General features: G+C 43.3%; 1 protein-coding gene and 1 pseudogene across 2 annotated transcripts in view; both read right to left on the reverse strand.

Moving 5' to 3' along the window:
- prkd3 (protein kinase D3) overlaps positions 1–26771 on the reverse strand; it is a 149554-nt gene that overhangs the window by 59919 nt on the left and 62864 nt on the right. The window contains exon 3 of the mRNA XM_080751343.1: positions 24407–24545. Coding sequence (XP_080607469.1) covers positions 24407–24545 — 139 coding nt within the window. The remainder of the gene's footprint in view (positions 1–24406; positions 24546–26771) is intronic.
- Positions 14978–16307, reverse strand: LOC308305437 (complex I intermediate-associated protein 30, mitochondrial-like; annotated as a pseudogene). Its single transcript has 2 exons — positions 15915–16307; positions 14978–15344 (listed from the first exon to the last, which is right to left on the reverse strand). The product of its transcript is annotated as a complex I intermediate-associated protein 30, mitochondrial-like (transcript).

The raw sequence follows: 26771 nt of genomic DNA on the forward strand, positions 1-26771 counted from the left end.
TACACGTCTCAGAATTAAAGGACAACTTTGTTTGTTTTTTACAACAAGGGTTCATATCTTAGATAGTCATTAGAGAAAAGAAAAGATGAGTGTTAAAATGTTTTCATTTACTTCTTTCTATCGTTTTTTGTGATTTTAACTATTTTGATTCGCATGCATGCCCCCAGGTTTTGGGCATGCATGCAAGTGGCTAATTATGTATTTTTAGACACAATATTCCCCATTCCCAAGATGCACCGCAATCTTTCATGGGCAGATGTGACTTACTGTATGGGGGCTGGTGTAAATAGTAACAAATAAATTGCTGGCTTATTGTGTCTAAAAAGACATATTTAGCCACGTGTACGCATGCCCCCACCCACTGTAATCAAAATACTAACACCGCTAAAACGACAGAAAGCAGTAAATGAACACATTTCAACACTCATCTTTTCTTTTCTCTAATTACAATCTTCAGCCTCACAAAAACCCTATCCGAACACCTACAGTCATCAGATTAGGACCTGGTATCTGCCAATGATCTCGATCTGTTCAGTTATCAATATCTTAAGCGAGAGAATCACGGCGCTTGTCATATTAGTACTATTCATTATTGTTTGTTGCCAAAAAAAATTAGCCCCTGCTCTAAACAAGCCATAGCCCCCCGAGACACAATTCTCTGGAACCGCCGCTGTGATAAAGAGCCTGTTCGACTACTTAGAAAAAGTGAGTGACGCCCACGGGGACAACACCAGAGGGAACTCCACTGATCTCATTCCCCCAGATTAGGCACAAATACGGGGATGAATTAAGTCCACTGTTATGCCACCAAAATGTGGAACGTCCGTCCGTCCGTCCGTCCGTCCGTCCGTCCGTCCGTCCGTCCGTCCGTCCGTCCGTCCGTCCGTCCGTCCAACCACCAGCCATCAGAAAGTGTGACTCCTTCAAAACCGTCATAAAAGAGCAGTGGTGTAAAAAGTACTCAGATGTTTTACTTAAGTAAAAGTATCAATACTGCAATATAGAAATACTCTGTTACAAGTACACATCTGTAATTCAAAATGTACTTGAGTAAAAGTATTGGGATCAAAACATACTTAAAGTACCATAAGTAAAAGTAAAAATGTTTGAAAATCGCGATGCGACGTGTTGTGAGCTTGTAGATCAACTATTTTCAAATAGCCTAGGTATAAAATAGGGCTAAAGTTGATTAATGTATGTTTTATAATATCATCATTTATATCTGCAAAGTAACTAGTAACTAAAGTTTTCAAATAATTGTAGTGGAGTAAAAGTACAATATTTGGATCAGAGAGGTAGTGGAGTAGAAGTAAAAGTACTGAAAACTGGAAATAGTAATACTCAAGTAAAGTACAAATACCTCAAAACTGTACTTAAGTACAACACTTAAGTAAATGTACTTGGTTACTTTACACCACTGTAAAAGAGCACCTGTCTGCAATTTGCAACTGGGCCTAAGTTGTTTGTGTTTGTGTTTATTCAGCTTTCAGCATGATCACAGATGTGCCATTAAAAACACTGAATTATTGTATTTTGCTGATTACAATACAAAACGTCAAATAAAATGCAATTGCCCATCTAAAAATCTAATAATCAAGTAGTGGTGGTGGTGGGGGGGTCGCTGCTTCATCTCTCTCTCTCTCAGCAAAGGGGTCCTTGGGCTGAAAAACGTTGAAGACCCCCGCATTAACCCATTCAGAACGGGTACACATTATTGTGTATCATTATTTTATGCTTTAACTATTGAAAAATAGTAGATATACAAGCTCACAGCGCGGCACCGAGTGCCGCGCTGCGAGCTTGTAGATCTGCTATTTTTGAAAAATCGTGAAAATTTGAATTTTGAAGATTTTTTGAAAAACCTATGTTTCTATGTCAGCAATCTGGCTAGCCATCGTCAAAGAAAAGGTCCTTTTCACTTAACTGGAGCTCAGTTAGTCTGTTCTTGAGATTACTATGTCAGTGGTTCTCAAACTTTTTCATGTGAAGGACCCCCAAAATGATATTTATTTGGCCACGGACCCCCCCCCCCCCCCATCTCAAAATATTTAGTTCCAGGGACCCCCCCCCCCCCCCCCAGAAGCAAAATGTGAGTTACAAACGTTCGCTTAAAAAATACATATATTCAAAGATTTTCACACATTTTCACGACTTTTCAAAAATAGCAGATCTACAAGCTCGCAGCGCGGCACTCGGTGCCGCGCTGTGATCTTGTATATCTGCTATTTTTCAATAGCTAAAGCATTCAATAATCTTAGGCCTAAATGTCCCCCCCCCCTCTCCCTCCATCTGCTGTGTTGTGGGTCAAGCGGACGGACACACTGAGGTCATTGTTGGAGAGGCGGCCCGGGGTCCGTCGTGGCCGTGACTCATCCAAGATGTGAGGCTGACTAAGAGGCTCTGGAGGAGGAGGAGGAGGAGGAGGAGGAGGAGGCTCCCTCCGCTACCAAGCGTGTCTGTGTGATTACAATCTGTGTGCTTCTCTCTGGAGGACCCGGAAGAGCTGGCTGACAGGATGATGCAGGAAAAGAGCTCAGCTCCGGAGAGGCAGAGTGTGTGTGTGTGTGTGTGTGTGCGTGTGCGTGTGCGTGTGTGTGTGTGTGTGTGCGTGCAGGGGCGTCACAAGGGGGGGAAGTGGGACTGAGTTAATAGGGCCCAAGGTGGGGGGGCCCTAGTAACTTTAGCTATTGAAAAATAGCAGATATACAAGCTCAAGCTTGTAGATCTGCTATTTTTGAAAAGTCATGAAAATGTGTGCAAATCTTTGAATATAGGTATTTTTTCGGCAAACATTTGTAACTCAAATTTTGCTTCTGGGGGGTCCCTGGAACTAAATATTTTGAGATGGGGGTCCGTGGCCAAATACATATAATTTTGGGGGTCCTTGACATGAAAAGGTTTGAGCACCACTGACATGGAAACATAGGTTTCTTGCACACATTTTCTCAATTTAAAAAAAATAGCGGATCTACAAGCTCGCAGCTTGTATATCTGCTATTTTTCAATAGATAACATTCATGGGGGCCCGCAGTGAATCCTTGTACCCAAGGCCCAGAATTTGGTGTGACGCCCCTGTGTGCGTGTGTTTTTCTCACTGTACCCGTGCGACTGACTGTTTACGAGGCTCAAGAGCGAGGGAATCGCAAACCTCCCGTTGAGTTAGCTGGAAGTGCTGTGCAACAGCGCTGCTGATGTCATCGACACGCCACGTGTGCGTGCGTACGTGCGTGTGCATGCGTGCGCATGTGCGTGTGCGCATGCTCACATAATCAGTGGTTCCAAATAGGGACGCACGATACATCATTTTTGGCCAATATCCAATTACTGATAAATTGTGAGTTTCCAGGAGAGCTTACCTTACCACACAAATGCATCAAAAGTAGCAGATATGCAGGCTCGAAGCGCGGTTCGAAGCGCGGCTCGAAGCGCGGCACGAAGCGACGCGTTTTGCAGATCTGCTTTTGCTTTTTGGGAATTCGACTCCTGAAAAGTAAAGTAACAAGGTTTCCACCTGACAGAGACGATATAGTAAATGTATACTTCACATTTTTCCAATTTGTTGACCGTTTTGAAAGCTTACCCAGAAAATACTGACAGTATCTGCAGCATTTGTACTGTAAACCAAAAAGGATATTTCAGTTGCACATTAAAACAACATTAAAACAACATTAAAACGCGCTTCCCTAGTTTCAAACCTGTTTTCCATGGAGGGCCTCCTTCTTACATCGGACAAAGATAGGTTTGAAAGACTTAAAAGAAAATGTTGACAATATAATGATTTGTTCAAAATAGGCATGCAAAGTTCAAATTGGTTACATTTTGACAAGTGGTCTTATTTTCTATTTATATTCTTTAGCATTTTAGAGGTATTAAAAGGGTCTTAAAAGTGTTTATTGTTGAGTGAGAAAACAAGTTTGCAAATTAAGCTAATCATCTGGGAACCCCACAAAATCCCCCAAAAATCAAACTGAAGGTCCCGACCCCCAGTTTGGGAACCACTGTGTCATTGAATGGATGTCACATTTGTTGCTCAAGCAAGTTCTGCATTTCGTCACAGCCAACAGCAGCTGAGAATGTCGCTACATTGTGTCCAAGTGATAAATGTGCGGTTGATTCACCTCACAGGAACGAAATAAACACAGAACTATATGCCAGGGTTTCCCAACCTGGGGCATGGGCTCCCCTTCGGGGACGCCAAAGACCACAGGAGGGGGCATGCATGAGGGGGCATGCCTGAGGCCTCCAAGGCCTTGGAGGTAGTTCAGATGTTCAAATAATACCTCGCTTTCATCCACTGTATACTGTATGCCTGTATGTTCTCAATGTGATATCAGTCCAACTTGGATAACTGTAACATCATTGTGATTACTATGGCAAAAGTGATCAACAAACTATACTATAATAACAAACATTGGTCAAATTATTAACTTAGAAAGAGGACAAATTTGAAAAGAATTGCCGATCTACGGGGGCCACTCTCCATACTGTCATATATCCATTCAGACATTGACTTCTAATTGTCTGAATGACGACACTTCCACAGAGGTTAGGGTTAGGTATATGGTTAGTGTCTGATGTGGGGGGTGTCTGAATGGCAGCATGTCTGAATGGGGGGATGCATTCCCAATCTACAAGTGGCTCGCATTGCGAGGCATTGTGAGCTTGTAGTTCAGCTATTTTCACAATATACTGTATACCGGTATCTGTGTTTAACCAAGTTCTCAAATTCAGCCCGAACCCAAACCTACCCGGCCCAACGCTTTTGTGTAGGGCAGAGCCTAAAATAAATACTAATCGATACCGAGCCTTGGGCTCCGTCACTCAGGCAACAAAGCACTGAAGCCTAACCAATTGACCAAGGATAATCGGTTACGCATACGGAAGTATAGCCTACTAGCGGCATGGTTGTTGCCTGTTGGGATGACGACACAAACATAACCCTTGGATATACGGTATTTCTGCCGTTAGCTGAGTTCTGTGATGAAAGGTTAGAGCTGCAATGTTAATTTAAAAGGCAGAACGCAGTTTCACAAGTTTGTAATGAGTTATTAATCCAAGAAAAATACAGTCAAAGTCGAACAAACCTGGATATTTTGACAAGGACTTAAGGAGGATTGTATTCAACAACATCGATAATATAATATTAAGCAACACACGTTGACAACCATACCGTACCTACTGTACATATAGTCAGGTCCACTATGTATTTTTGTTGGATTTTTTTGGAGATTAGTAAAACTATACATTTCTGGAATCTTCAGACCATGGGGAATCCAAAAATCTTTGTTTGCATTTGCACAGACACCTGCAAAGCCGCCATTTTGGACGTTCAAAATGGCCGACATAAAATACATAATTTGTGCTATCTTGGCTTCTAGACAACCTAGAAACTTAATTAAACATGCCAATCCTATGTTTTCTGGGTCAAGGAATCGACTGAGTAAATGATGGGTGTAAAATGTTCCGGACCCCCATCCCCTTTCTTAGGGTTATCTATTTTGGGACCTCCCAGAACAGTACGCTAGCCAGTTAATGTCTTTTTCATAATATTAGAGTTTTGTAGGTTTTAAAACATCCTGAGTTGATTCATTAGACTTTTAAAGCAGCCAGAATAACCGTTCTGACTTTTGGTTGGGGTCTTTCCTCACCTTGGACCCCCTAGACAGACCCATGAGCCTATCACAGTAATCGCTCTGCTCCTGCTCCAGAACAGTGTTAAATTAGATCATAATTGAAGCATAAAAGTTGCTGTAGCTGGGCTCTGAAAACAAAAATGAGTAAGCAAAATACCAGAGGTCTTCCTCAGGGGGTCCGGGACCCTTGGGGGGGTCCTCATAGTTACTACAGGGGGCCCACCAAATCTTAATGGGAAAGGATTTTCTTTTTTATGTATGTTTTATGTATCCTGGGTTTATGTATTGTACTTCGATGATTTATTAGTATTCTCAGTATTATTTATATAATTTTTGTGTTAGACAGTTATGGTTGACAGGTGTTACTGCAGGGATTAAGGTATTGCAACTTCTCACTTTGGGTGTGCATACTAACGTGTCCATTTATTGCACTGCACTCACACTGCACACGCACACACACACACACACACACACACACACACACACACACACACACACACACACACACACACACACACACACACACACACACACACCTCTTTGTTAATAGTCACCCCAAAACCCTCACCCTATCCTCTTAAAGAGCTCATGGTCAATTATGCCCAAAGAGATTCACTAAAATACTGTACATGTCCTCCCTAATTTGCAAGACATATGTGTTGACAGTCTCCACCATAGCATTTGCAGGGAGGAGTGCAACCTGCTTTGCAGCCAAATGTGATGGGCTCAAGTACTGCCTTTGGAGCAGGGAGGGCAAGACACCTGACTGGAACATTCCCTCCACTCTCTAAATGCCATCTATTTTCTTCGATTGATCGAAGCTTGGGGCAATTTGTCAGGTATGACAAAGTAGGCATCATAATACGATACCTTCATCAAGGGACATGCTTTTGTGGAAGTGCACACACATATTCAAGCAAGTTCAAGTTATTGGATGTCACAAATGTCAAGGGTTCCTTGGCCTACATGATTTTTCTGGTGCTGGCTGGGGAAGAGAATTTTGTTGGAATCTCCAAAAAGACATGGGTCAATGCCTACTTGAAGCCTGGTGATGATGACCAAGTCATTAACCACTTCAAGGACCTTAAAGGGTTCCATTCCTCCTGAGCTTATTATTGGTGAGCTTCCATCAACATTGCAGTCATTGGAGCATTTTGCATGCCATGTTTACAGTTCAAAAGGTCCAACAACCCTGCGATTACTCAGATGGGAACTATTTCTGTTAAAGAACTGAGGGTGAGATGCTACCTCCAACTCGTGCTGCACTGCTACCACATCCGTGCCAACTACGTCACAATGCAGGATAAATCATACCTGACAAATTGCCCTGAGCTTCCACCAATCGAAGAAAATAGATGGAATTCAGAGAGTGGAGAGTATTTTCCAGTCAGGTGTCTTGCCCTCCCTGCTCCAAAGGCAGTACATGAGCTCATCAAATGGTGGAGACTGTGTCAACACTATTAGGTTGGACATTGAAGATGACAATGATGAAGACAATAGATCCTGCATGTCTGAAATGACTGCATTGTAGTGAATCTTTTTGGGCATAATTGACCATGGGCTCTTTTAGAGGATAGGGTGAGGGTTTTGGGGTGACAATAACAAAGAGGTGTGTATGTGTGTGTGTTGTGTTGTCAGTGTGAGTGCAGTGCAATAAATGGGCACGTTAGTCTGCACAAGTGAGAAGTTGCAATACTTTCATTATGTCAAATTCTGGGTCTGGCCCTTGCCCTTCCCCTGTTCTACCACACTTTGCTCGCACCCTCCCCTCCTGTGAACCTGATTGTCAATCTGAACTCCTCCCGGCTTCACAGCTGTGAGCTGTTGCCGGATGACTAGTACCTAGTTGTCCTTTTATGGTTCCCCTGGTATCAGAGGGATCTCCATATATGGGCATAAAGAGGATTGGTTCCCCTGACATCACAGTGATGTTAGAGCGGGATGCCAGAGTGTGAGAGTCAATCAACAAAAAAGCATTACCCGTTCAGACAGACAGACAGATAGATACGGTCAAGATGTGACGGTTCTGATAGTAAACTGTGACCTATGGTCGCAATAAACCCAGGATACATAAAAACATTCAAAGTTTCAGTTTCAAATGTGAAAAAAAAAGATCCCATCAAGATTGGCGGGCCCCCTGTAGTAACTCTGAGGACCCAGCAGGGGTCCCGGACCCCCTGTGGAAGACCCCTGGTATTTGCTACTACCGGTACTCATTTTTGTTTTCAGAGCCCAGCTACAACAACTTTTATGCTTCAATTATGATCTAATTTAACATTGTTCTGGAGCAGTAGCAGAGCGATTACTGAGACAGACCCCTAGACAGGGGTCTGTCTAGGGGGTCCCAGGTGAGGAAAGACCCCAACCAAAAGTCAGAAAGGTTATTCTGGCTGCTTTAAAAGTCTAATAAATGAACTCGGGATGTTTTAAAACCTACAAAACAACTCTAATATTATGAAACTCGGACATTAACTGGCTAGCGTACTGTTCTGGGAGGTCCCAAAATAGATAACCCCCAGAAAGGGGGTAGGGGTCCAGAACATTTTACATCCATCATTCATTCATCGATTCCTTGACCCAGAAAACATAGGATTAGCATGTTTAATTACGTTTCTAGGTTGTCTAGAAGCCAAGATAGCACAAATTGTGTATTTTATGTCGGCCATTTTGAACGTCCAAAATGGAGGCTTTGCAGGTGTCTGTGCAAATGCAAACAAAGATTTTTGGATTCCCCATGCTCTGAAGATTCCAAAAATGTATAGTTTTACAAATCTCCAAAAAAATCCAACGAATAAACCTTCATTAACATAGCAAACCTGACTAATACTGTAAGTGTGCTTCCTTTACATTACTAAAAGTTTTCACAGCCACGGACTTAGAGCCGCTCTAACCGTCACTTGCAGAAGGCAGACAGAAGGTTGATTTTGAAGTATGGTGGTGTCTGTCGCACGCTGTAAATAACAGATCTGCAACTGAACATGTGAAGTTGCCATTTCGCCAACTATTATATAACAGTTATCTCACTCTGCTACAATTTGAGCCACACTGGTGCTGCCTACTGCCGATCTATCTTTTTTTTTTTTTTTTTTCTCTCGCTCTGGTTTTCGGGCCTAAAATGATGATACTTGTCAGGGCCGGGCCGAGCCTAGAGCCGGGCCTTCATTTTCTAGCCTCGGAAACCCAGACTTTATCATTTTCAGGCCCGATGAGAACTCTAGTCAAAATAACTCCTCAACTTGCTTCTCAGGGTGGGGGGACTGGGGGGTTTCCCGCTGTCCCCAGTTCAAATATGATTATCTTGAGGGGGTCACAGCCTGAAAAGTTTGGGAACCCTTGTAATAACACACACACACACACACACACACACACACACACACACACACACACACACACACACACACACACACACACACACACACACACACACACACACACACACACACACACACACACACACACACACACACACACACACACACACACAAAATCACTTTCCTGAAGGAAAAGGACCGGCGGTTCAGAGGTAAACAGATAAATAAACTAGCACTGTGGTTCCTGCAGGAATGAAGGTACAGTAGTACAGCGGTTCTCAACTTGTGGGTCGGACCCCCCGGGGGGGTCCCCAAATTTTTGGGGGTGCCCCAGATGATTAACTGAATGTGTAACATTTTTTTCTCACTCAACAGTGAACAAACCAACATAAGTGTATAGAGGGTATCTGCACATTTCATTTCACAAAGTGAACATTTTAGCACTTTTTAGTACATCTAAAACGACAAATTAAACATTGTCCAAATTGTCCAAATTGTCACGCCTCGCATTGCGAGGCGTTGTGAGCATGTAGATCTGCTATTTTCACAATAGAACCATGTTATATAACATGTAATGCCTCAACTCTTAGGGCTTGTAGGGTGGGGGGTCCCCCGTTAAAATATGGCTATTTTGGGGGTCGCGGCCTGAAAAGGTTGAGGACCACTGCAGTAATAGACGAGCACAGGACCGGTCACACCAAACTCAATTGTTCTGGAAGTTCCCCCTTTTAAAGAGCCGTCCACCTCCCAAACAGAGAAAATGAAAGACACAATGGTTATAATCTCAGTTAACAGGCTCACATATACCGAAGAGAAAGGACCGTCTTCTCTCCACACAACAAACGATCCACAATTTGCCACTGTGTGACACGGCTGTGCTTTTTGCAACAGGAAACATCTAAACGTACAGCACGTCGTATGGACAGCACATTTTTGTTTACTCATCATCATCAGGTAGCAAAAAACACAATTATTTGGCCATTACTTATCTATAACAAGAACAAATCTCTTTCATTATACAAAGCTTCTAGGAGGTATTTTCAACTCTTTGAACGCCTATATGACGAGTCCATTTGTCATTTTACGCAAGGCGTCATTCACACTGCCACGGCGAGCCTTCGTCAAATCCTTATTTGGGCATGGAAGCATGGAGGGCGCTTGTCTGCAGTCTGTGAATGATCCCAACAGCACCAAAGTAAGAGTCCAGACAGAAGTCATGTGATCTAAACGAAACCATGGTTTATTTTTGTTTACAAAAAAAAAAAAAAAAAAATCTAAATTTCAAATCACATTTTCACTGTTTTGGGCAGATTTTGGAGCGAAAACAAGCCATTTTCAACTGGCTATATGTATCTCTGCACTGGATTATCACGGCTGGCTATTTTTTCAGAACATCTATGTGCGTCTTTAAATTGCTTGTAACTAGCTTGTAGATCTGCTATTTTTGGTGAAGAAACTTGGTGGGTTACATGTCTCCATTCCGAGTAATGTCTCCATTCCGAGTAATGTCTCCATTCCGACACTAACCCTAACCCTAACCCTAACTTTAAAATCTATGGAAGTGTTGCCACTCCGACAATAAGAAGTCAATGTCGGAATGGAGACATGTCGGAATGGAGAGAGCACCCTGACTTGTGTACTGTAGGCTGAAAAAGATCAAACCAATTAAGTAAGTAAGCCTTGCCAAGCCATGAGGCCCATAGTTTCTGTAGCGTGAGGTGGCTTGATGTGCAAGTACACCCCCTGGACATGACGTAAAAGTGATATTGATAAATAACTTCCAAACATTATCAAGTATTTTGATGCACCCCTGGACTTGCGTCATGACACCCACGTTGAGAAACCCTGCCCTACTGAATGTCAACGAGACAAGAGAGATCATTGTTGACTTCAGTCACGGAAACATCACCACTCCTCATAACTGACACTGCAGTGGAGGTAGGGAGCAGGGGCGTCACAAGGGGTAGGAAAGTGGGACTGAGTTACTAGGGCCCAAGGTGGTGGAGGGGCCTTAATTATTTTATACTTTAGCTATTGAAAAATAGCAGATATACAAGCTCACAGCCGCGCTGCGAGCTTGTAGATCTGCTATTTTTTTAAAGTCGTGAACATGTGTGCAAATCTTTGAATATATGTATTTTTTAAGCGAACATTTGTAACTCGAATTCTGCTTCTGGGGGGTCCCTGGAACTAAATATTTTGAGATGTGGGTCCGTGGCCAAATACATACCATTTTTGGGGGTCCTTCACATGAAAAGGTTTGAGCTCCACTGACATCGAAACATAGATTTCTCAAAAAAACGATTTGAAATATTCAAAGATTTTCATGATTTTTCAAAAATAGCAGAGCTACAAGCTCGCAGTGCGGCACTGTGAGCTTGTTGCGACCGTCAGGGAGCAGTTTACTATGAAAACCTCCACCGGCCGTCCGTCGGTCGGTCACACGTCACACGTCACACCTTTGCCCTGCTCATATCTCCGCATCAGTATATAGGGCTTGTTTGTTTATTGTATGACATCACGCCACATCATCAGCTGTGGACTCTGTGATGTCATCGTATCGCATCAGTATATAGGGCTTGTTTGTTTATTGTATGACATCACGCCACATCATCAGCTGTGGACTCTGTGATGTCATCGTATCTCCATATATGGCCATCTCCGTATATGGAGATATAAGTCGTCCATGCCCAAGTATGGGCTGGTGAGGTCAGACTTTGTGTGATGCGTAGGTTATCTCCATATATGGAGATTCAACATTCCAGGCAATGCTCTCTTCCCTGGTGAGAATTGCCCCTTTATATAGGGCTTGTTTGTGTATTGTATGACATCACGCCACATCATCAGCTGTGGACTCTGTGATGTCATCGTATCTCCATATATGGCCATCTCCGTATATGGAGATATAAGTCGTCCATGCCCAAGTATGGGCTGGTGAGGTCAGACTTTGTGTGATGCGTAGGTTATCTCCATATATGGAGATTCAACATTCCAGGTGTAACTATGGCTACCCGTATGACGTGAGAGGTGGAGGTTGTGATATTTGTGGAGATAAGCGACCAACGGTCGCTTATCTCCCGATTAGGGAGTCTTACTGGTATATCTGCTATTTTTCAATAGTTAAAGCACAGGGGCCCCACAGTGAATCCTTGTACCCGGGGCCCAGAATTTGGTGCGACACCCCTGGTAGTGAGTACAGTAATACCAAGTACCTTCCTGGGGGCACAGCTGATCACAGACAGTCTGTCATGGTCCTCAAAGACATGGGCCTCTCTTATGAAGAGAGCACAGATTAACGACTTGCTATGCCGGATGATTAGAGCCAATTACATAAAAAATGCAATGAATGCATTTTATTGAGACCGAAGATCGCAGTTTACCATGAGAAATGTCACAGCTTGTCTCTGTGTGTGTACACATTTTTACAGTCTATGGGTTCCCTTGACACATCACCGTGACATCACAGGTGACATCACTTATGTAAAAGTCCATATGGGTATTCCCTATGATAGAAAAATATTAATATCCAGTCAGGGTGAAGTCAACCATTTATTGAAGAAGATTCAGCATCAGAGAAACAGCATTATCAGCATCAGAGAGCTCTGGCCTGCTGGCCAGAGCTTTGCCCTGTCGGGCAGAAGACTTCCCCTGTTCCATTATCATACAGTTCTTATAGTCCATTCTGACAGAGATGCTATTCTAAACATGTTCTTATAAGGATCTGTACTAAAGATAAAGACAACATACAAATAGTTACACACGGCACAGATTTGCTGACAGAGTGAGAGAGCAAGCATTGATGGGGGAGAGAACTCAGCTGTTAGATTGACAGTTGAGTTGAATTAGCATGTGCTTTGAAGGCTGGTTGACCGTTCATTCAATGAGATTGAATGGAAGGAAAACAAGTAGGCTATATACACACATTTGTTACTCTATAAATATTTCTACCACATTCCATCCTTTTTTTTTGTGAATGAATCTATTCATTTACATACAACAGGATATTTATAGAGTGCCAAATCAATAGACATTTCAGACAATTATATGTTGAGCTATACCTTACAGAATAGTAGATCTGCTTGTTTGGGTTTGAGAGGTTTCTCTCGTTCTTAAGGGTTGTAAACATAACATCACGTGGAATTGCAATAGTACAATTCGCTACATGGAATCTTGAAACATGGAATTTAGTCCTCACGTACAAGTGTTTTCAACAGAAACATTTCTAGAATTTAACAGTCCTACATTCAGTCAAACTTGACTTGTTCTTGGTATCTTATGTTATGTTTTATAACATTACCAACTGGCTTGCTTGTTTACACTGAAATATAAGAGAGCTAGAATTTTAGTAAATGTGAATCTATATTTGTTTGTACTTTGAAACTCTGTTTTACAAAATCAAGAGCCCGCATGCACTCCCGTCCTAGAGAATATCTTTCGTCTGGTTACGGTAATATTCTATTTCTATCCTAGTCCGGAGCTGCCCGACAACTCTGCAATTGTTGGAATACCAGAGTTTAGACCATAAAACCAAATATTCTCACATTAGTGGCAAATGCCTTGTTGACTCATATTTTAGATATCAACTTTTAGCTAATATTATTCCTATATAAATGACTCAGCTTAATATCAAACACATAGTTGTTGTAGTCTTCATGGCGTCTCTCCGTTCCTCCCATCTTCATTTGGCTTATGGCATGTGGCAGTTAATGTCTTTGCTTCAGAGATCTCGACTGGGCTGGTGGGGCCTCCAGTTCAGTGGCTCTCTGATGTGCCACACAGCATGTGTCTCCTTGGCTTGGTCTCCTCCTACTGTGGCAAAAGTCTGTTGGTGTTCGACGTGGTGTCGATTTCGTCACCTCCGCTGTCAGTCTGTGTTGTTTCTTGGTGCCCGACTTGCTCTCCATGTTGGTGAATAGCAATCTGCCCTCCTTGTCACCACAGGCTGCAGTCATCACAAGATTATTGTTAATCTGTGAGGTCTCGACCTTGTAGATCTGCTGAAAGTCAGTTCTTGCTGGTTTTGCATAGCTTGCAAGTTGCTTCTGTAGTGGTCTCCTCTTTGTTCTCCATGGTGGTGGACCTGCTTTAGGTCTGCTTTCAAAAATCTCCTTTCCAAAAAAGTTCCTTCACCCCAGAGTTCTTTTGACCAAGTATCCATCTATGGTAAAGATGAAATATTGGCCCACCCAGGGACGCCAATTATGATAGAAAAATATTAATATCCAGTCAGGGTGAAGTCAACCATTTATTGAAGAAGATTCAGCATCAGAGAAACAGCATTATCAGCATCAGAGAGCTCTGGCCTGCTGGCCAGAGCTTTGCCCTGTCGGGCAGAAGACTTCCCCTGTTCCATTATCATACAGTTCTTATAGTCCATTCTGACAGAGATGCTATTCTAAACATGTTCTTATAAGGATCTGTACTAAAGATAAAGACAACATACAAATAGTTACACACGGCACAGATTTGCTGACAGAGTGAGAGAGCAAGCATTGATGGGGGAGAGAACTCAGCTGTTAGATTGACAGTTGAGTTGAATTAGCATGTGCTTTGAAGGCTGGTTGACCGTTCATTCAATGAGATTGAATGGAAGGAAAACAAGTAGGCTATATACACACATTTGTTACTCTATAAATATTTCTACCACATCCCCAGAATCCCTTTTGCACATTTATTTTTGTAATGTTTTGTTCTTATTTGTTTTATAAATAGTCTTGTATACTGTAGATTGGTTGTATTGTTGCCATTGTGTTGTTAAATCTAAAAGTATTTTAGTGGTACTTACTGTTATGGTTTATATTTTGAATGCAGCTTAATAAATGTTTGATTTTATCACTATTTTCCCAATTTATTTATTCCCAATATTTTCCAGGGGAGTAATGGATGTACAGATGCCAATATTCTTGTATACAACTCTTCAAAGATTATCCAGTTACATTCATGTAAATGTCCACTATCACTTACAGTGGCTTAGCAACAAAACCGTGTTGGTGGTATAGACAAAACATTCTAGACAATGTTTTGAAAAACTCTCTAGGACATTTGGATTTGATATCTTCCACGATGTGCCAGGAAGAACTTGGAGAATGGTATCTTGACGTCTTGCCAGTAGGGTCCTCCTCTGGTATACAAGAAGTAACTGTACACGTCATCTTTCTGGTGGGAAAAGTAGCTTTCTGCTGCAATATTGATCATCCACGGGCGGCCGTCACCACGCACTCGTAAACGCAGTGTGTTGAATGTGGTCCAATCATAGTGCTTCCTCCTGTCAAACGAAGCCAGTGGCTGCTTGGAGCGCATCGTACAGTATCCACTGTAGCGTGTTTCTCCATCCCTTGGAGGAGCAGAGCACAGAGTCCCATAGAAAAAAACAGGTACTGTTGTTCCTTCCAAGTTTTAACCCATTTAGGGCCTAGAATTATTGAAAGCTTTAACCAGTGAAAAATAGCAGATATACAAGCTCACAGCGCGGCACCGAGTGCCGCGCTGCGAGCTTGTAGATCTGCTATTTTTGAAAAAGTCCTGAAAATGTGTGCAAATCTTTGAATATATGTATTTTCAAAGCGAACATTTGTAAATAACATTTTGCTTCTGGGTGGTCCCTGGAACTAGATATTTTGAGATGGGGGTCCGTGGCCAAATACATATCATTTTGGGGGTCCTTCACATGAAAAGGTATGAGAACCACTGACATAGTAGTCTCTCAAGAACAGACTAACTGAGCTCCATTTACGTGAAAAGGATCTTTTCTTTGACGATGGCTGGTCAGATTGCTGACATAGAAACATAGTTTTTTTTTCAAAAAATCAGGTCAAAATTCAAATGTTCACGATTTTTCAAAAATAGCAGATCTACAAGCTCGCAGCGCGGCACTCAGTGCCGCGCTGTGAGCTTGTATATCTGCTATTTTTCAATAGTTAAATCATAAAATAATGATACACAAAATGTGTACCCGTTCTAAATGGGTAAAGTAGGCTTCACTCTGGCCTCCTATCTCACGGTCTGAGGACACCGTCCACCGCTCCAGGCTCTCTGGTCCTCTGAATTCCCACGATACCAGAGTCTGTTCAAGTATATGTTCAGTAAGTGGTTTCCCCTCTGGACCCATCCATGGATCTAAAAACTCTTTTTTCAACAGGGTAAAATTCTTCTTTACACCTGCCAAGCCTTTTGCAAAGTCTACTTTGATCTTCCAAGGAGGAGTGGTGGTGTCTTTGGTCTGACCCGGCCTTCTGTATTTGCCCTGAATCATACACCTTGTGGCCACAGACACAGGAGAGATGGAGTGGACCAAGACCTGCCTGTGGTGCATGGAGGCTAGCAGCCTCACTGGAGGAAGATTAGTAATCCTTGACAGGGACATTTCTGATCGGTGGTAAACCGCTCCTAAGAGTGGCTGTGCGTGTGTCTGTAGCCACTATTCCTCAACGTTTTGCCATAGCAATGTGTTTTCCTCAGCGTTTTGCCATAGCAATACGTGTGTGTGCGTAGCCATATTACATCACATTACATCACCAATTATCTGTAGCCACTATCTGTAGCCACTTTTCCTCAGCGTTTTGCCATAGCAATGTGTTTTCCTCAGCGTTTTGCCATAGCAATATGTGTGTGTGTGTGTGTGTGTGTGTGTGTGTGTGTGTGTGTGTGTAGCCATATTACATCACCAATTACATCCTAGACTTATATCCTAGTCTTTTTCCTCAGCGTTTTGCCATAGCAATGTGTTTTCCTCAGTGTTTTGCCATAGCGATGTACGTGTGTGTAGCCTGTATTACATCACCAATTACCAATTGAAGACGTTATGCAAGCACGACCACCACTCACTTCACATTGGGTGTGATTTTTACTTGTCATGCAGCAATTTCCTATAACTGGACATGGTTTCACGTCATTGCAGCAAGGGAAATGCTGGACCGACAGGAGTCATACTACCTACGAGTATCCTGTTTTATGGCTTGATGTTTCACAATGTACGCAAAGTGAGCTATGGTATTTATTGTACAGTTTAGTCACTAAATACAACCTATCTAGCAATAAGCGTCCTAAAATCCACATATATGAAAACCTTTCTATGTCCCCAGATTCCCTTTTATGCCCATATATGACGATCTCTGATGTCATCGATATATATCACTGGCCAGATGGCCAAGACATGGCCCATATATGTGTGGCTGGTTCAGAAAGGGATCTCCATGTATGGGCATAAAATATATTGTATGTATATGGATACATATTATTATTAATGAATAAAAAGTCCATATATGGGCATTCCCAGAAACAAAATCCCTTTTATGCCCATATATGGAGATTTCTGTCTGATGTCATCAATCCCAGGCCCGAACTGGCCCAAGAGCCTGCTTTAACTCTGATTTACACCCTACCTTCCCCGAAAACGTTAATATTAATCCATATATGTATATGGATTATAGTAAGATTAAATAAAATAAAATATCCATATACAGTATGGGCATTCCCAGATCCCTTATTGCGACCGTCAGGTCGCATTTACTACCAAAACCTCCACCGGCTGTCTGTCAGTCAGTCAGTCTGTCTGTCTGTCTGTCTGTCTGTCCGTCATGTCACACTTTTCCATTGCCCCTTTATATAGGGCTTGTTTGTGTATTGTATGACATCACGCCACATCATCAGCTGTGGACTCTGTGATGTCATCGTATCTCCATATATGGCCATCTCCGTATATGGAGATATAAGTCGTCCATGCCCAAGTATGGGCTGGTGAGGTCAGACTTTGTGTGATGCGTAGGTTATCTCCATATATGGAGATTCAACATTCCAGGTGTAACTATGGCTGCCCGTATGACGTGAGAGGTGGAGGTTGTGGATTGGCAGGCAAGGAGTCGCAGTGGTGTCCGGTAAGAACTTAACCGAGATGCCTTGAATCGTATGAGAGGATCTGAAGTCTTGCTGGGAGCACTAGCTGAGTATCTTAAGATGGTTGGATGTGATGATAAGCTATAAGCTTAGTTGATCCTGGCAATAAGGTCTGAGTCGAGGAATGCTCTCTTCCCTGGTGAGAATTGCCCCTTTATATAGGGCTTGTTTGTGTATTGTATGACATCACGCCACATCATCAGCTGTGGACTCTGTGATGTCATCGTATCTCACTGTCAAGCTGACTCTTCTACAATAAACGCCATCTACTGTAAATGAATACGCCTGTCTGCTTTTTCATCACTCAGCCACTGTGCTCCCCACAACATAATCTGTGCTTGTCATATTTCAACACAACACCTATGTTACACATTTGCACCACCTACATAATGACATATCTCTGCCGACAGAAACACAACCATGTCACTGCTAAACCACACATTCTCTGGCCCAAACAATGCAATACATTTGCCACACACATCCCCCTACACTCAGGAACCAATGCCACTTACAGCCCTCTTTTACATGTGACCTGACTGTCGCTTACCTCCCGATTAGAGAGTCTTACTGGTGCCCATATACTGGAGATCCCCAGGCGTCAAAACCCAGGCCCTAACTCGCCAAGGCCCTGCTTGTCTTTACTAATTAACGTACGTTTTATGCCCATATATGGAGATCCCTGTCCCAATGTCATCAATATTAACTCATTTCCTGCGATCCCCGTCGAAACCAGAGATTTCCCGCTGTACCACTCTGCGATGCCCGAGGAGCCCGAAGATTTAATTAGCTTTAATCCTTATGAAACGATTGAAAGTATGGGCACTGATTATAGCCGATTCTGGCTCTTTAGGCCCGCCTCCTAACTGTATCCGGTCGTATTTCCGGTTGGGACCGGATCTAGGTTTCCATATCCGGTCTGAGGTCCAATCACACATATCGTCTGCTATGTGCGCGAACGTGTCCACGTGTTACCATAGCGCACAGCTGGCTGTTTCCAATGTTTTTTATGTAAACACTGGCGGATACAGCAGGGATACAGCATGGCAACGGATATGTCTATTTCAATGGTTTTTTTTTTTTTTTTCGAAAGCTGTCACCGAGTCTACACGTCTACTAGATGAGTCGTGCACGATGCGTGGGCGTGCCCACGTTAAAAGGTAAGGGCAATTTGGCAGGAAAACAGTTCAGCCTATGTTTAAAATAGCAGCAAATGAGTTAAGGACATATCTGGGAATGCCCATATTTGGTAATGCCCATATATGGGCATGTTTTGACATACTGTGTAACATTGTGGACTATCATGCAGGGGTCTCCATATATGGGTAACTGGTCCGATATACATCACTGGCCCTGAGGCGTCTTACTAGTGTGAGAAGAACAAAACCCACAAACATTTAAAATATGGAGATAAGACGTTTCTGCCCGACAGCAACGTGTATGTGACATCATTCATGATTAAGAATGCTGGGTAACATATTTCACTGGATTCAGGAAAACACGATAACTGTGGGCTGAAGGAGGCAGCCGTTTTGGAACCCACTTCAAAGGGTGGACACCGAAGTCAAATGAATCACATGACTCTGGGGGTGGGGCAGGGGCGTCAATTGGGTATGGCAGGGGTATGCAGCTGCCATACCCTGGGTCCAGGGGGACAATACAAGTTACTTTTACATATAAATCCATGAATGTCTCTTTGTCTATCTGTTATTATGTTATTAAACTACCGTAAAATAACTACAATTTTTAACTGCAAAATTTAACATAATGGTCACTTTAACAAGGTATTAGAATTATATTCTCCACACTTTTATTCTCCCCATCTTGACAAAATGGTATATTCCCAGGTTCCGCAGGTCAGCTGCGCAGGTGCAATGCATTATTGTTAATTGTGGCAAGTTTACTAACATGCCAAGTTTAGCTGCACTTGAACAACCATTCCAGGCTGCCATATCCAGCCCGAGAAACCCTAGAAACCTGTGTTTTTTCAGACATTGTGAAAATAGCCGATTGTGAAAATAGCCGATCTTCATGCACAACGCCCCGCGCTGCGAGGCGTTGTGAGCATGTAGATCTGCTATTTTCACAATAGAACCGTGTTATACAAAATGTAATGCCTCTTTTCCATGAGGACTCCCATCTTTGCCATACCCTAGCTTTTGCTGAACTGACGCCACTGGGGTGGGGTTGGGGGGGGGGAAGCAACACATCTCCCTGGCACAGACACATGAAAGAAGGCATTCATCCATCAGTGTTGTCAACATGTCTGTTGTTAACTACTGGCTGCCTCTCAGCAATTCCACTTTTATGTAATGGCTGTCGTGCTAATTTGCGTCGAAACAATGCCAAACATCCAGCCTGTAACGAGCTGTTTTTCACACAAACCAACCAAGCAAATCAATGTGCGTCTTGTTTGCTTTGAGATCGCCACGTGTCCTCCCCATCTCTAAGCCATACAGCAGTGCTTCTCAGAACCTTGTTTCCATGTCAAGGACCCCCCCAATATAATATGTACATAAGTAGTTGGCCGCTGGACCGCCATCTGAAGATATGTTGTGCCAGGGGTCCTCCGGCAGTGGCTCTGGAGGTAGAGCGCTGTTTGATCCCGGGTCTCCCCCAGAGTTTGTCTAAGTGTCCTTAAGCAAGTTACTGAACTCCTGATTGCTCCCGATGAGCAGGTTGGTGCCTTGCCTGGTTTCCTCCACCACATCGATGTACGAATGTGGGTGAATGGGTGAATGAATGTAAAAAGCGCCTTGGATAAAGGCGCTATATACATCTAAATGCATTTACCTATCCATCCAAGATTTATGCAATACAGTAAGGTTAGTGGTTAAACTGTGATTTTGATGCTATATTAACTCATTTTGTTGGGGCACCCCAAGCTAGAACCCCCCTCAAGGACCCCGGAGTACTATCCTATAGACAACTACTGCCATACAGTAACTTACATATTTGTGGAGTCAGTGTTCTGCCTTTATTTTCATGGTAGTGTGGGGAGTGACCGGGAACAGGGGAGTGTCACGCAGAAAAGGATGTCTGGCTCGGGATTGTAGGGAATCAAACCTGCACTCGCTGTCAGGCTACATTAGAGCCAATAGTGGTATATGCCTAAACCACCAGGACATCAGTGCCCCAGTAATCTCTCAACACAGATTCAGAGCTCTGCAGCTGAATCGGTCGGAAGCTCTCGTTACAACGTGTTGAGGTTTTTTTTCTTTCTTTTTTTTTATATATTTTTATCCCACGATTTTGTAACCCATTTTTCACCCAGTGCCAATTGCCTAAGCTGTAATCCTGGACTTTGCTCTCTCTCTGCCAACCTGGAGAGGGTCCCGAACTGAGTGCATGCTTCCTTCAGTGCACGAGGAGTGAGCCACTTCTTATCACCTGACAGGGGGAGCTTTCCCAGATGGACATAGCGCGTAGAAGGAACACGTTATTCCGACCATTTCCATTCCCCTCCATCAGGCGCCCCGGCTGGCCAGGGGGAGGCATTATAGAGACCAGGATTACTGCATGTTTTTGTGGGGGTACCTACCCTCGGAGACACGGGGAGAACATGCAAACTCCACACAGAAAGGCCCTTTCGCCAACCCCACCTAGGGTGTGGGCGCTTTCCCCCTTTTTTTTGGCGATTGGTTCCCACTAGATAGGCAGCCCAGTAATGTTTGACAGCACTGTCAGCCTTGACACATCTCTGTCAAACATCAAATATTTATTTCACACACTGCGTAGGGTCTTGTGGAAACTGCCGAGGCTGGGAAAAGAGTGAGTGAAAAACAGAAACCGTTGGCTGGGGGGGCCAAAACCTCAGGTCCACCCCCCCCCCCCCCCGGGCCGAGATGGCCCCGTACCAGAGTCCAGGCTGCGTCCGGGGGAACCTGGCGCGCCCTTCACATGCGTGTTTACACTCTGCGGGGCCACTACAATCACTTACTGCAGGAAAAACAAGCCGTCCTCTTTGAGCCCGGGGCCAAGAATAAGCGCCTAGCAGCGAGGGAGATACCGTCGCTGTCGGCCAGAAACCTCTTATCTCCAATGTTGTTTTTGACAGCACATTTTGGTTTAGTTTTTAGTCATAGTCTTTTGAATAAAATGTAATTTAATTTACTCATAATTTAGTCACCTGAAAAGTTTAGTCGCCTAAATATCATACGTTTTTAGTTGACTAAATCTACAGTTGATTTAGTCAACTAAAATTTTGGCAGGCCTTGATGGCATCATAATGACTGATTTTACACTTGGTTGCGTGCTGAAAATAGCAGATCTACAAGCTCACAACGTGTCGCGCTGCGACACGTTGTGGAGCTTGTAGATCGGCACCTGAGAGCAACCAAACATAAAATGACTCTTCTCCACTAGTCCCTCCCTATAACGTTTTAGTCTAGTTTTTATTTTGTTGACGAAATTGCCAATATATTTAGTCTTAGTTTTAGTCATCAAAGCTTACTTTTTATTTCATTTTTATATCGTTTTCGTCAGTGAAAAAACGCAGCCGACAAACATTTTTCGTCATAGTTTTAGTCGACGAAATCAACACTGCTTATCTCCATTCTTCATATTCTTCATATTTTTAGAAGAATTTGAATCCTGAAAAGTAACAGTTTTGGTACATACGAGGGTTCCACCCGACTATAGAGACGATATTCAGACTGTTGACTCTATCGCTCCGCCCGCAGGACACAACAACAGGTTGGTCAGAGAGGAGAGGAAAACCCTAGCGAAGATGACAGGAGACAAATTGCGGGGCGGAAAAGGTTCATATTTTCTCTCAACCCCAAATGAAAGGCTTGGAGGAGTCATCATCGTCAGGGCCTGCGTTCTGTAAAACACATGTCAAGCTGCAGAGATGTCACACGTGCACACTTTCTTCATGCAGGGGCTGAGATGAGGGTTAGATGAGGACTGCTTGACAGACTGACGTTCTACAGCAGGGGTGGGCAACTTTGATGATGGCGAGGGCCACTATATTTCCACCTTCTCTTCAGAGGGCCACAATTAAGCAATATTACACGAGAGGGTGTGCATTATTACGGTACGACAACCTTTTCGCAAGAACGAGCCGACAGGCGAGTTCCGTAGGAAGGGCTGGAGTGGCGATCCTACACCCTCTCCCCACTCCCAAACAATACTCTCCCCCCCAGAGAGGGCAGGGGATTTTATTCTGCACACACAGGTGGCGTTTGGTGTTTTCCAATGGAGATGTAACACCACAACAACACCACCACACCACAACACAACAGACATTGTGAAGCATTTGTTAAGGTTTAGCGTCGTACAGGAAGCTAGATCATTCACAGCAGGAAACGTCAAAGGAAACAGAGCACCTGTGTGTCACGGCTACAAAAGGTGACCCGGGCTCGACGGAAAGGAAACCCCGATCTTACAGTATGTAGGTGTTAAAACAACATGTGACCGAGCAGCGACACACAACAGGTGGATGCGTTCAAAATAGACAACAAAGGTTCCACGAGTAAAAAACATATTTTCTTCATATCAAAATGATGTTTGAGTATTTGGTAAAAATATTTTAAAACATGAGCCTATGATTACATGACCTACATAGGGTTGCAGTTGCCACAGTCTTCGTGGTCCATTTATGCTATAATCGATTATTTTATCCAAATATGTTTTTTTACCCATTTAGTCCGGGAACCCCTATACTGTGTACGTACGTAACTATACCTTTCAGTCCGTGAACCCCTTTTGGGGTAGTTGTTGCTTACAGTATAAAGCAACATATATATTGTTTTAAATCTTTGAATACATATTTGAAGTTTTTCAGAAAGCTTGGAAGGTGTTTTTAGACTCGGCCTCAAGTCTAAATGGGTTAATGATTGATTAAAGTTTGATTAACTGTTAAACATCTGTGTGTAGATATACAGGCAGGTGCTTAGATGAAGGCCATGGGTCGAAGTTCATCGACAATCTGAATAAAGTCTTTGCAGAAATGTCTGCCACTTTTGCCCATGGACTAGTGGGATGGACATTAGTATCATAACTAGAAATACTGTTCCTACGAAACAGTGTGGGCTCGCATGGAACACCATGCATGGGCATGAGATCTACATTGGCTTAAAGTTAAATATTTCAAAAACTGCAAAAGATTTCACGTGGGTGTTGTTGTTATTCATATCAAGGTGCACTTGTTGGTGGTGATGTCACCAAGAACGCTGCTCCCTCATTGGCTAAAGGCCATTGTACTGCCTTTGTACTGTCGGACACTTTTGAGGAGAATAGCCTTACTAAAGATTTGGGAGAACATACTTACTTCTTCAAAAACAACAAAAGATTTCATGTGGGTGTTATTTATATCAGGTCGCACTTGTTGGTGGTGATGTCATCAAGAACGCTGCTCCCTCATTGGCTAAAGGCCCTGCCTTTGTACTGTTACAGGCCTCTTATACAGGCCTCTTATGAAATGACCACGATAAGAGACACTATAGGGTTGGGGTTAACTGCAGGTGGAGAAGACATTGTGTGTGGGCGATGCGTGTATTCCTCTGAAGCGAAAGAACAGAGTAAACACAAACACAGTGACGAGACCCAGTCAGAGCAAGGTTTACGTACCGGAGAGGACCACCTCGATGAGATCTCCTTCATGGATGTCCTCGGCTGAGGTCAGCCTCTGCAGGATGTTGTCAGAGTTCAGGTCATGGCGGAACAGCAGGATCTTGTCGTACATTCCGAAGAAGCCACACTCGGGGAACTGGAGAATAGAGGAGAGTGGAGAGATCAGTTAACACGGGAACCGAGGTGCTTGACGGATAAATACATATATTTATAACCACGGCAATAACATTTTATCTCGACTAAAAGGCCCGATGCACACCTCATGTTGATAACAAGTACGTAATAAAGGTAGCGATCCCACACACTGTCTGGAGTTTACTAAATACCAGTAATCATCTTTAGCTCACAGCTTGTAGATCTGATATTGTCACTTCTTAATCTTAACTCATTTGCTGCTATGGCCGAGGAGCCCGAAAAAAAAAAAAGTAGGCATGATAGCAATCGCGAAATTGCATGTTTAACCCCCATAGCAACCCCATCTTTCAAACATGGCAGCCATCTTTGTTTACATTTTAGGAAAACATAATGGCTGCTATCTCATGAATGCCTGAACGGATTTCCATTCGGATTTTTTTGTTTGAAAGCTGTGAGCAATGTGGACACACGTGGTGCATTATCTAGGCATGGGTGTGCATGATCCGTGCACTATGAATTACATGGAAGTCTATGGAGACAGGGGCATATGAGAGTACGAAGGTATTGTTAAATAGCAGCAAATGAGTTAATGTTTCATAATTTGTTATTATGAAACATTTCGAATTTTGGAGGACTTTTTGCCCACATACTGTATGGGTCCCGACCCACTGTTTGGGAAGCAGTGGGTTTCCCAAACATACAGTAAGTGAATAAAGGCTATTTTCCTCTTGCAGGTTTGCAAGAGGAAAACTTATTGTAACTGAACAAAGAATATAAGTTAAGTGTGTGTGGTGGTGGGATCACTCTCCTTTATAAAAATGTTATCTTGAAAAGAAACAGTGACAAAGAGAATGAGATAAACACATGAATAGATCATCTGTTTGCCTTCCCTACATGCACTAACACTTCTACAACACCAACCAAAACACACACGCGCGCACGCACACACGCACACGCCGCACGCGCACGCGCACGCGCACGCACACACACACACACACACACACACACACACACACACACACACACACACACACACACACACACACACACACACACACTCTAACAGCCACTTCCATCTCTGCTTGGAGAAGGGAGCATTCTGAATCAGTAGTTCAAACATCAAGCCTCTCTCTGTACCTCCCCTGAGAGGAACACAACACAATAAAACATGAGGACCAAAACCACTACAATGGCTTCAATAGGGAGTCTGATACCGTTTCCTTACTGGAATCTAAAACAGTTGACAAGTGCACAGCCTGCTTTATGCTTCAATTAAATCTGCAATCTGGAACTTATTTTCATGAATCCAATGTTATTTTGACCAATCTGGTACACCTTGTACATCTGCCGAGACTGGAGGAGGTGGTTCGGGCTGCTGTTACACGGCCCTCACACTTAATAGGGCTGCGTATTGCCTACAGTGCAACCTCACGATCACGATATGTATCATCATTGTGATGTCAGAACAGGTCAGCTATATCCTTCTGTTGAGCTGGGATGATATTGATGACATCAGGGGTCTCCATATATGGGCATAAAAGGGACAAGGACGGAATTAATTTGTAACATCATTGTGATGTCAGAAAAGGTCAGCTATATTGTGATGTCATTGTGATGTCAGAAGAGTGACAAGACTCAGAAAAGTGACAGAAGAAGAGTGACAGACTCAGAAGCGTGACTGACAGACAGGATCTGGAGGCTTTCATGTAAGGCTGGACACAAGGTTTACACGGAAGCCTTTATCTTTCAAATGGATGCTCGCTAATACGGACAAGGATTATTTTCCAATTTTAGCACACCTGTGGGCGTCTTTTGAAATGCTCCCGTGGGTGGATCGGAGCGATGCAGAATATTCAGCGAGTCAATGAGTAAACTGAGCATCACTCTGTCTAAACTGGTGATGTGAGCTAAACCGCGGAAGAAGTAAGCGAAACCGGGACAGGGGTAGGCCCAGGTCAGGCCAGGTCAGGTCAAGATAGAGGAACTTGCACTGAGAGAGGGGGTGAGATTAGCTCTGGTCCAGAGCGTCAGCTGCACTGACGCTCTGACAGACCTGTCGCTAAATTACTAGACCGGGATTTCTCAGCCCCTACGAGCGCTCAACTTGAGTCAAAATAAACTAAACTACTTCACTACTCACCAAACCAAAGGTAGTTATGCGTTGTTCAAAGTCTATTCTCCGCGGTGGGAAACCTCTCAGCAACCCCATTCACTCTATGAAATACAT

This window comes from Nannobrachium achirus, assembly GCF_963921795.1.
Source record: "Nannobrachium achirus genome assembly, chromosome: 20".
Taxonomy (NCBI): domain Eukaryota; kingdom Metazoa; phylum Chordata; class Actinopteri; order Myctophiformes; family Myctophidae; genus Nannobrachium; species Nannobrachium achirus.